Source organism: Nestor notabilis, unplaced genomic scaffold (genome assembly GCF_000696875.1).
Source record: "Nestor notabilis isolate BGI_N333 unplaced genomic scaffold, ASM69687v1 scaffold18329, whole genome shotgun sequence".
Lineage (NCBI taxonomy): Eukaryota > Metazoa > Chordata > Aves > Psittaciformes > Psittacidae > Nestor > Nestor notabilis.
In genome coordinates, this window is record NW_009943456.1 from 3,882 (window position 1) to 14,223 (window position 10,342).

The 10,342-nt window shown below is 58.7% G+C and overlaps 1 protein-coding gene across 1 annotated transcript in view; it reads right to left on the minus strand.

Moving 5' to 3' along the window:
• Positions 1-10,342, minus strand: part of ABLIM3 (actin binding LIM protein family, member 3) — a gene marked incomplete at its 5' end in the record, with an annotated part of 21,268 nt that overhangs the window by 2,702 nt on the left and 8,224 nt on the right. Inside the window, 11 exons of the mRNA XM_010021962.1 lie at positions 298-454; positions 825-889; positions 1,138-1,272; positions 2,652-2,702; positions 4,349-4,447; positions 5,303-5,432; positions 5,685-5,714; positions 6,756-6,911; positions 7,301-7,372; positions 7,870-7,928; positions 8,774-8,861. Of these exons, the coding sequence (XP_010020264.1) occupies positions 298-454; positions 825-889; positions 1,138-1,272; positions 2,652-2,702; positions 4,349-4,447; positions 5,303-5,432; positions 5,685-5,714; positions 6,756-6,911; positions 7,301-7,372; positions 7,870-7,928; positions 8,774-8,861 (1,042 nt within the window). The remainder of the gene's footprint in view (positions 1-297; positions 455-824; positions 890-1,137; positions 1,273-2,651; positions 2,703-4,348; positions 4,448-5,302; positions 5,433-5,684; positions 5,715-6,755; positions 6,912-7,300; positions 7,373-7,869; positions 7,929-8,773; positions 8,862-10,342) is intronic.

Below are 10,342 nucleotides of genomic sequence, written 5' to 3' on the forward strand. Positions count from 1 at the left end.
CATAATAAGGAGCGAGCCCAAAACAGGTCAGAGGAAACCCAGCATGGCTGTGCTGTGAGAGTCCCAAGGGACCACCAACCACCCCATGAGGCTGGACACGCTGCTGGACAGACTGCAAACACCCACCAGACAATGCCCCATCCCAGCCAGGGCACAGGGAATGGATGGAGCCCTCCAGAGAGGAAAAGAGCCTCTCAAGTCCAACTGTGGTGCCCAGAACATCTCCACCACCCCTTCCCCATGCCCTGCTCTTCCCTCCCACAGGGGCTGGGGCTCTGCTGGGTGGGACAGACAGACAGACAAGCAGACCGTTAAGGGAGCCCTCGTAGCCAACTGTGTGCAGGGCTTCTCTGCTGCTGGCTGAGCTGCGAGGGGGTGTCCAGGGGTCTGCATAGGAGTTGGACCGAGCCTTCATTTCCTCCCTCAGGATCAGCCGGCCGATGCCGCTCTGGATCTGGGCAGGGGGGAAAGGCTGCTTCATACCCCATGTTGGGGAGGGCCAAGGGAAGCAGGGATGGTGGTGGCCCCTTCCTGGGTGAGCAGGGCTTCTCTGCTGCTGGCTGAGCTGCGAGGGGGTGTCCAGGGGTCTGCATAGGAGTTGGACCGAGCCTTCATTTCCTCCCTCAGGATCAGCCGGCCGATGCCGCTCTGGATCTGGGCAGGGGGGAAAGGCTGCTTCATACCCCATGTTGGGGAGGGCCAAGGGAAGCAGGGATGGTGGTGGCCCCTTCCTGGGTGATGAAGCTGGGCTGGGTCTCCTCCCCAAAGCCCACTGCCATGAGGACAGCTTGCTGCTGCCCGTCCCCTGCCAGGACATCACTCACCTTGTGCATGCCCCGGTCGTACCCGTCCTCCTCGCCTCCCGACGAGAACCTCCGGGCCCGGGGGGCTGCAAGGAGACACGTGGAGGGGTCAGATGGGGATGAATGGAGAGCAGGCAGAGAGCAGACAGTCCCCAGCTGCATGGGGACAACCGATTCCCAAATGCTAGCATTTTAGGGTCACTCTGGCACGTACCATGGCCCAACCCCACCTTCAGGTCCAGATCCAGCTTGAGGGCAGCTTTCTCCCAGAGAATGGCTGGGTTATGGGGAGGAATGGGTTCCACTTTCCCTCAGGTCAATGAGGGGCTGTTACCTTTGGGGGAGCTTTGGAAGGACCAGTACTCTGACTCGGAGTGGTAGTACGGGTCCGGGGAGTAGGCAGGGCTGTACTTGGATGACTGTGCAATGTCTTCGCTGGTTTTGCTTTTCGTGGCTGCAGAGGGGTTGTCTGCAATAGGAGCACGAAGAGCTACAATGAGGACCTTGAGTCCTGCTGGCAGGACTTGGAAAGATCCACCCTGGGATGAAGGCAAATCCTGTTCCCTCCCCTCTCCCCCACGGATACCAGCAATTTATGTCTGGGATAGCACAGAGCAGAGCTGGGAATAATCCATGTTCAAATTGCTGACACCTCGGGGAGACAAGGGTGCAGAGGCAGACAGTGGGGAAGGTGACAAGCAGAGGGGCTGTCACTGATGTGGCTGGGAAGGGACCTGAATAGCTCTTATCCTACAGCACCACAGCAAGCTCTGGCTCTTGCATAGTGCCCACCCCAGCCCCAGTACCACCAGTGCCACCAGCCTCCCCATGGCTGTCCCATCACCCAGAGGGCTATAACCACACAGGCAGGAGGGGACGGGGGAAGGTCCAGTGCAGCAGGGAAAGGGCTCTCGGTGGGTTACTGCCAGGGGAAGGCAGCAGCGGGCTGTGCAGTGGTGGGGAGCAGAGGGGTGACCCCAGCAGCTCTGGCCCCATGGCAGGGTCACACACAGAGCTCTGCTGGGGTCTGAGCTTGAGAAACCCAAGGGTGAGCCCTGCTCCCTTCCCCCAGTGCAGGAGCCTTGCAGGGAAGGAGTACCAAGGCCAGCAATGTGGCAGCATGATCCCACCACCTCAAGCGGGCACAGAGGACCCTGCCAACGGCAGCTACTTACAGCAGTGGGTGCAGCCAGCAGCAGGGCAGTGGGAGTTGGGCAGGAGGGAAGGGAGAGCCCAGGGAGAAAGAGGAGACACAGAGAAGTTACTGCTTGGTGGGAGCTGCTGCCCCTCTACACACACAAGCAAGCAGGGACAGTGCAAGCCAGCCCTGCTGAGACACAAACCACCACGGTTCCCACCCCTCAACACCCTCCAGGCCTGTTTCACCCTGGAGCATCCAACCAGGATAAGCCGTGATTTTTCTCCATGGCTCCGTGTCAAACTGCAGATTACCTTCTTCATCCTGTTCCCAAGGCTACTGTGGCTCCTGGGATCAGCAAGTAATGGCCACCCTTGTCCCTCCTGGGGGCAAGGCACTCTCTGCCACCCCTCCACAACCTCATTCCCCCTCCCACAGCTATCCCTGGTCTCAGTCCCAATGACAGCCTCCATCCCTCACAACAAGGACGTGATCCAAAGCTGACTTTTTCTCCCACTGAGCCCTGCACTCTGCTGCCTGGAGAGGAAGCAGGAGCACCAGCTCACCTGGTCACCACCCCAACATCTCACACCTTGATGCCTGCTCCCATGTCCTACCCTGCCCCTAAAGGCCATTCAGACAGTCCAAGCCCTGTGCTGGTACCCTGCCTGTGTCCCGAGCCCAGCGCATGGCACACAGACCATACATACCATGGCGCTTATAGATGGGGGGCTTCCGGTATATGTTGCTCTCACCGGCAGCTGGGAGAGGAAAGAAAGAAAGGGAAGAAAGAGGAAAGAAGGGAGGAAGGGGAGGTCAGTGTGGGTACGCTGAGTGCAGACGGGATAGAGGTCCTGCAGGAGATGCTACCCACACCACGTTTCCATCACACAACCACCTCTGGCTCCACGCATCCCATGGGAGCCCAGTACCGGGCCAGAGCCAGGTGGGCTGCAGGATGAGCAGCAGGAGCATGGTCCCGGGGCTGCTCTCGGACACGGTGGACACCAGGACATGCAGTGAACACCCCAGCATCAGCATGCACCACCAGCCCCGGGAGCGGCACAGCCAGGAGCCACCGGCTGCTCACACAACCACCTCTGGCTCCACGCATCCCATGGGAGCCCAGTACCGGGCCAGAGCCAGGTGGGCTGCAGGATGAGCAGCAGGAGCATGGTCCCGGGGCTGCTCTCGGACACGGTGGACACCAGGACATGCAGTGAACACCCCAGCATCAGCATGCACCACCAGCCCCGGGAGCGGCACAGCCAGGAGCCACCGGCTGCGCTACCACATCAGCCAAAGCCTCTTTCCACAGCAGAGAGAGAAAAGAGCGAGCCGGGAGGGAAAGCGAACTGGAGCCTGGCGCCAAGAGCTACAGCCCCTGCGCAGGGGCCAGGCAGCGGAGCAGGGACGGGGCCATCCATAAACCACCGACCGGCAGCGGGACCGAACCCTGCCAGGGATGGGGCAGGAGCAGGGGACCACGGTGGGGAATCCTCTGAGTGTCCTCATGGTGCTGTCCCAGGGCATCAGCTCTACATCATGGAGGAGGACAAGGGCAGCAGGAGACGCTCCAGCTGAGCAGGGTGTTGTGGGGCTCTGGCCCCCCTGCGCATGCTGAAGGATGGATGGGCAGCTGCCTGCTTCCCTCCCCGCTTTCCCTTTCTGCCCGCTCCGTCCCCATCCCCATGGGCTCTGCATGGCCGGGAGCGGGTGGTGGCCCTTACCTGGTGGCCCCCTGCAATCCCTGCAGAAGGGGAGCAGGCATCTGGCAAGCCCAGAAGACTCTGGGGGGAGGGAGCGGCAGGCCCTATGGGGAGTATAAAATAGTCATCTGTAGCGGATGGGTGTGGAAAGGCCTCCGGAGACACGCTTCGGCTCGTGATCCTGGGAGGGGAGGCAGGGGAAGGGGCAGGCTCTCTGCAAGGGACTCAGTGGAGGAAGATAAAGGAAAAGGGGTAAGAGGGACATTGCAAGGATCAAGCAGACTCTGGGCAGCTCTGGGACATCCAGGTGGTGATGGGGAGGAAGGAGGGTTCAAGCTGCAGGTCCTGTTTATGGATGGCCTCTACCAGGGGTAGATCCTGCTGCCAGCTGGCTCTAGGCAGGCGGCGGAGCTACGCATGCAACACAGCAGGGACGGCACATGCTGGCATGCCACAGAGGGACATTGCAAGGATCAAGCAGACTCTGGGCAGCTCTGGGACATCCAGGTGGTGATGGGGAGGAAGGAGGGTTCAAGCTGCAGGTCCTGTTTATGGATGGCCTCTACCAGGGGTAGATCCTGCTGCCAGCTGGCTCTAGGCAGGCGGCGGAGCTACGCATGCAACACAGCAGGGACGGCACATGCTGGCATGCCACAGACACGGCACTTCCCCAGGGGCTGGGGCGCTCCAGAGCCTACCTGGGATGTGGAAATGCTTGGGTGCTTGGTATGAGGTTGGAGTGGAGGACCTCACATCTAACTGGCTATAGTAGGGGGAGCTGCGCCCGCTCTCAGTGCCTATGCGGTGCCGAGCAGAAGCAGCCATAAGTGACCGAGAGAGAGAACAAGAGGCAGAAGAAAACGGGTGTTAAACGCAGCGGTGTTAGAAGAGCCATGTGGTGGTGGGGACGTGTGCCAGGCCGTGGTCCAGAATGGGGCGTGATGGAGCAGAGGGAGATTTCCCGCATCTCCAGAGGAAGCGGGATGCAGAGGAAACCCTGTATGTGGGTGCTGTGCAGGGCTGCCCTGCTGCTGACAGAGGAAAGCTGAGCGTGCTGCAGAGGCAAACAGTGACAGGCCCTTGGCAGTGCAGCGCAGAGAATGCAGGACCTCTGGACTTACTGACCTTGGATTTTCCCAGTTGTTCTTCCCTGGCTCCAAAGGACAGGAGACATGGACCAGACACACTCTGCTTCCCCCTGACATGCTCCAGGGCATGCACACATTTGTACGTGTGTATGTATGTGTGTAAGGACCTGCCTTACAGCACTGACTGGGCGCAAGCGCTCTCATGCACACCTCTCCCAGAGCTAACAAGCCAGCCAAGGGGTCTTCACTGGATCTGGGGCTCACCACCCTTCCATCCTCCATGGGCCCCAGCTCAGGTCTGAGCCAGGACAAAACCCCCTTGGCCTCTTCTCGCTGCTCACAAGACAACAGTCAGGGGAGGCAGAGGATGCACTCAGCAGAGCTGGTCACTGACCTACAGCTCCTGTTGTTGTCAGCCCCCCATGGACACACCAGGCCTCCTGCCCGCTTGCCAGAGAAGGGACCACGGAGATCCCCTGGGTTTGCAGGGGACAGTTTGGTGATCACCGCTCCACTTGGGGGTCTGAGCTCAGCCCAGCCTGGGGTTGCAGCTGAAGTTCTCACCTGAGCGGTAGAAATGGTGTGGGGACCTCGGGATGGTGGGGGACATGCCCTGGCGGCTGTAGGTGGGGGAGTCGATGTAGCCAGGGCTGGAGGCTCGCCTCTGCCGCATGTCAAAGCTCTCATAGATGTCCTAGGGACCAGGAAACGCATGGAGAGAGCAGGGTTAGAGCTGGCGGGATGAGGGACGAGGCAGATCCACTCTGCCAGGGAGGGCTTGCACGCTGCTCTCCCCGGGGCCTGAAGGACAGGACCCTTCTGGACCCTGTCTCTCCACCTCCACCCAGGCAGGGGGATGTTCAGCAGAGCCCAGAGGTCCCTGGGCAGAGGGACACGCTGCAGCAGCTGCAGGTGACAGACCCCACAGTGCCTGCTGGGGCATTACCTGTGAGTACGGGGAGAGGGTCCCCAGGGACTGGAGGTGGCAGGAGGCAGAGAGGAGGGGAAGAGAAAGAGAGAGACAGCACATGGTTAAAGGCAGCAGCGACAGACTAGGGTCCATGTTACAACCTCATTACAGGTAGTGAGGGCGGCTGGCGGCACAGCTGGAGCTGACAGGAGGGGAGCTGATGAGAGGATGGAACCTCCCGGATCAGCAGCCTGCCTCCCTGCTCAGAGACCTCGGTGGAGCAGCTGCAAGGGGAGAGAAGGTGGCTGCTGGTGCCACGGTGCTACACAGCAGGCCATGGCCATACTGCCTGCACCATCATTGGTGAACTGGAGGAAACCACACTTGTGACAAGCTTTCAGATGGAGACACAAGAGATGCTGCTGCTGGCCACTGCAAAGTCCTCTTCCAGGTCCTCATCTCTGTGTGAGCTGCTCAGACCTTCTCCTTCCACAGACTTTCTGAAATCACCCATCAATCCCAGCCTGCCTGGGGGAGAGGGGCAATCCTGTCCCATGTGCTGCCTGAGCATCATCTCATCACATGCTTACAAAACACACTGACCAAGCCCCCTTCCCCTGGCTCCAGGGCCAGCACCCAACAGGGGCAGCCCTGCATGTTCCAGAGACACTGTGCTGGGGCTGGGCGGCCAGGAGGATCCACTTCCAGGGCCAGGCTCTGGGCAGAGCCTGCTGTTCTCTGTCCCTCCATCCCAGAGGGATGCACGTGTGCTGCATGCCCTCCTCCTCTCCTGCTGCAGGCTGCCACATCACTCCTGAGGGTGACAACACCTCCTGCACAGCACTACCTGTACCTGCACACTGGGTCTGCAGCACATGGCCATCAGCTGATAACGACACTGGTTTCTTCCTTACTCTATAGTAGCAATGTAAAGATTACCCTTCCGGCCCTCTTCCCAGTGATGGGGAGCCTCTGGGAGAGGTCTTACCCCACCTCTTGCCTCCCTGCAGTATTCCCAGTGGAGTGAGTGAACCCACATGCAGTTCTCCCCATCGCCCTGAATCGGGGCCCGGCTCCCTGCAGAGCTGGTGTATCGAGGCTCAGTACCTCCCCATAGCTATATCTCTCCAGTGTCTCATCCGACGTGTATCTGTGATAGGGCTCGTAGGAAATGAGGTCAGGACGCTGCACTTCATAGATGGCTTTAATCTTGGGAAGAGCTGCCAGGTCTTTGTAATTAAGGATCTCATTATCCACTTTAGCCTAGGGAGAGGGAGAGACAGAGACAGAAAGGAAGAGGAGGAGGGAAGAAAGGGGAGGCTGGAGCACACAGTATGGAACCAGCACAGAGCAGACAGAGCCCACCGACACCCCAGCAGAAGGAAGAGGTAAGAGGAGATGCTTGAGAGGCAGCAAGTGGGAAGGAGCAGAGGAGCTTGAGTGTGGGAACTGTGCCCCTCTGAGCGCTCCTGGTGTGTGCCAACAGCCCTGGCAGCATGGCATGATGCTGCAGAGAGGGGACATGGCTTGTCCCTGCTGTCCCCACATGCTCGGCACACTTCACACTGCATAGCAGCACTGGGAACTAATGCTCTCTTCCCTGGGGCTGGAGCATCCATCCTGCCCCATGCAGATGGGCAGACTGCACTTACACAGATGACACGGTTTGGGGAGCCGATGCTGGAACCAGGGGGCGAGATGGAGGTTTCTGATGTCCTTCTGTGCTGTGGAGGCAGAAAAGCAGAGGACAGATGAGAGCACGACAAGGAGGGACCTCTGCACAGGCACAGTGCGGGGTGCAGTGAGCAAATGGTTGGTTTTGGAGCTGAATTTCACTTGAGGTCCAGTTCCTCTGCCCTTTTATCTGCTTGCTGCCCACGGCCACTGCAGGTTGCCCTGCTATCCAGCTCTGTGCCCTGGCCTCTCTAGGGCCAAATCCAGAGTCAGGAGAGTGTCCTGGCATGATCCAGCAGGCAGTTGTCCCCATGTCCAGAGGGCACAGAGATGGAGCAACAGCTTGAGGGGTGCTGTGGCATGGGACCAGCCAGGAGGCAGGTCCCTACTAACAGCCTAAGCCAGCCTCTTGACATTGGTCGTGCCAGCCTCAGAAGCCAGCCCAGGCTTGGACAATGCCACAACAGTTCACCTCCAGCAAGGACTCAGGGGCAACATCACCTGCGAGGTGCCACCTATGGGAGATGCCCCTCACCCTGGTGCTTACCTTTAGCTTCTTCTCCGCTCTGGCTGCCTGCTTGCAGATGGGGTGCCACACTTCCGAGCCTGCAACACAGCAAAGAGAAAAGCGTTTCAGCTCCATGCACAGCTGAGCTCCGCTGTCAGGGATCCTCCTGCTGCCATAGGGGAGACCCATCCTGTCCTGCCACCTCCAGCACTGACCCGCAGCCTGTGGTCCCCCTGTCCCCAGCAGCAGCTGCACTGCAGCTACAGGTTGCGCTCCTGTAACCGGTGTAACCACAGGAATGTGCCTGTTGGAAAGATGAAATGAAACAACTCCCAAGCACCGAGATGTAGTGGCCAGCACTACTAACCTGTGACAGCAAACCAGGGGTGCTTTTGGCACAGCCCCAGCGCTCAGCCAGGCTGCTCCTGAAGGTTAAACTTGGAATAACACTGAGCCTGAAGCATCCAGTTCCCTCAGAGCTGGAACTAGCAAAGCCACCAAGCCTTAGGATGGATGCTGAGCACACCCATCCTGCTGCCCATGATAGGGACGTGCTGGGACCCCCATTCGGGTGCTCTCAGTGCACAACTGCCCCTTTGCCACCCTTGGGATCATTAGCGACTCAGGGTGACAGGCAAGCACAGGTTACAGGTTATGAGCAAAACCAAACCCTCCCTTTGCTCTGGAAATATGCCCTAAGGCAGCTCCTTAAGGGATGAGCTCCTGGAGAAAACAACCCCACACCATTCAGCTGTGGCCAGCAAAAGCCTTTCCCCTCCAGTGCTGCTCTCAGTGTAACCTGGGCAGGTTGGGGCAGTGGAGAAGGGCAGTGATCTCCATAAGGACTCAAATCCCAAATGCCCCGGCAAACAGCACACCCCCCCAAGCCATGCTGGTCCATGCAGGGCAGGGGATTCCCTCCTCACCGCAGCGGGATCCCTACCTGTGAGGTACATCTCCTCTCCTTCCGTGAACATCTGGTGGCAGCGGACACATCTGGCGCAGGTAGGGTGGTAGTGCTTCCCTCCTGCCTGCAAGGGCGAGCAGAGAACAGGGGCTCCTGATCAAGGCAGGACATGGTGACCTGCTCACATCCCTAAGGGCCACTGGCCCTGCCATCACTGCAGCAGACAATGACACAGTGAATGGGGGGGATGACAAAACTGCCCAGGGTGGCCTCAGGGACCAGCACAACACATGGAGAAAACCACAGACTGCTTCATCCCTAATGCTTCTGACCTGCTGGACTACAAGGCAACCTGCTGCTCTCCTTGAGCCATCCAACACACAGGAAAACACAGCCAGGAGGTCCCAAACCCCCAAGGAGGTCCCCCTGCAAGCCTCACCCCTAATAAACTGTCCTTGCACTCTGGAAATAACAGAGACCCTCTGCAGTAACACTCAGCCAAGCAAACATGCTCCTTCCCTCTAAGCTTTGCAGAGAAACAGCAGTTTTGTCCCAGGATGTCACAGCAGGGAAGCAGCAAAGGGAGAAGGACCCCAAAGATGAACCTCACAAAACTTTCAGACCCTCCCTGGCTGCCATTGCCAGCCCCTCTCCATCAAGAAACTTTTCTCCTTCCATGAAGCCATGCACAGACTTGAGCACTAGGGACATGCTATTCCCCAGCTGAGCCGGAGTCGGGCTGCTCCCTTTGCTCTTTGGCAGGGATAATAGCTTTAATTGGTAGCTTGTTTCCACTCAAAGTGCCTGCCTGCACTTCAATTACAGGCTCGTTTTCTGGGCTGGGAGGCAGGAGCTGGCTCAAGGCAGGAGGAATCTGGGCTGTGCTGTCAGAGCTCAACCCCAAAGCACATTTTACTCCCATAATAATCCAGAAGAAGAGGAATGATGATTTAAGGCAGCAGAGGGAAGATGAGGCTCTTGCTGACAAAGGCGGTTATGATAGAAGGGGCTGGAGCTGGTCTGAAACATGAGGATCAACAGGAAAATTTGCTGTGAGAATAACTGGGAATCTGCCAGTTGATAGCCCATAAAAATCAACCTGGAATTGAATGTCCCTTGGGTGCAGATGGCAGCCAGCAGCTTTCCCCCCTCCAGTTTATGCCAAAATAGAGTGGAAGGTTCTAGGTAGGGCAGGCAGGGGAGATGAGTGGGAGAGTTCAGACCCATTGCAGTGCAACCCAATCTGGAGAAGGGGTAGCCCCGTGCCCAGGCATCTCCCTGTGCCAGCTGCAGCAGCACAACTACTGGGCTGGCCTGGCTGAACTCACAACCCAAACATCCCCAATTCACTCCCAAGAGCTTGATGACACAGCAGAGTCACTGGTGGGAGGGCTGCAGAGACAGACCCATGTGAATGCAGAGGACCAGAGATGTCACCCACCACACTGCCGAGGCAGAGGCACCCTAAGGACAAGCTGTTCCTTCTGCTTTGCCCTGTGCACAGAGCCCTGCCTGAAGCTGCCCACCGCAGCACACACAGGCACCCATCAGCCCATGCTGTGCACCCACGGCAGGCACTAAGCTGAATCAACAGGAGATGGCTGG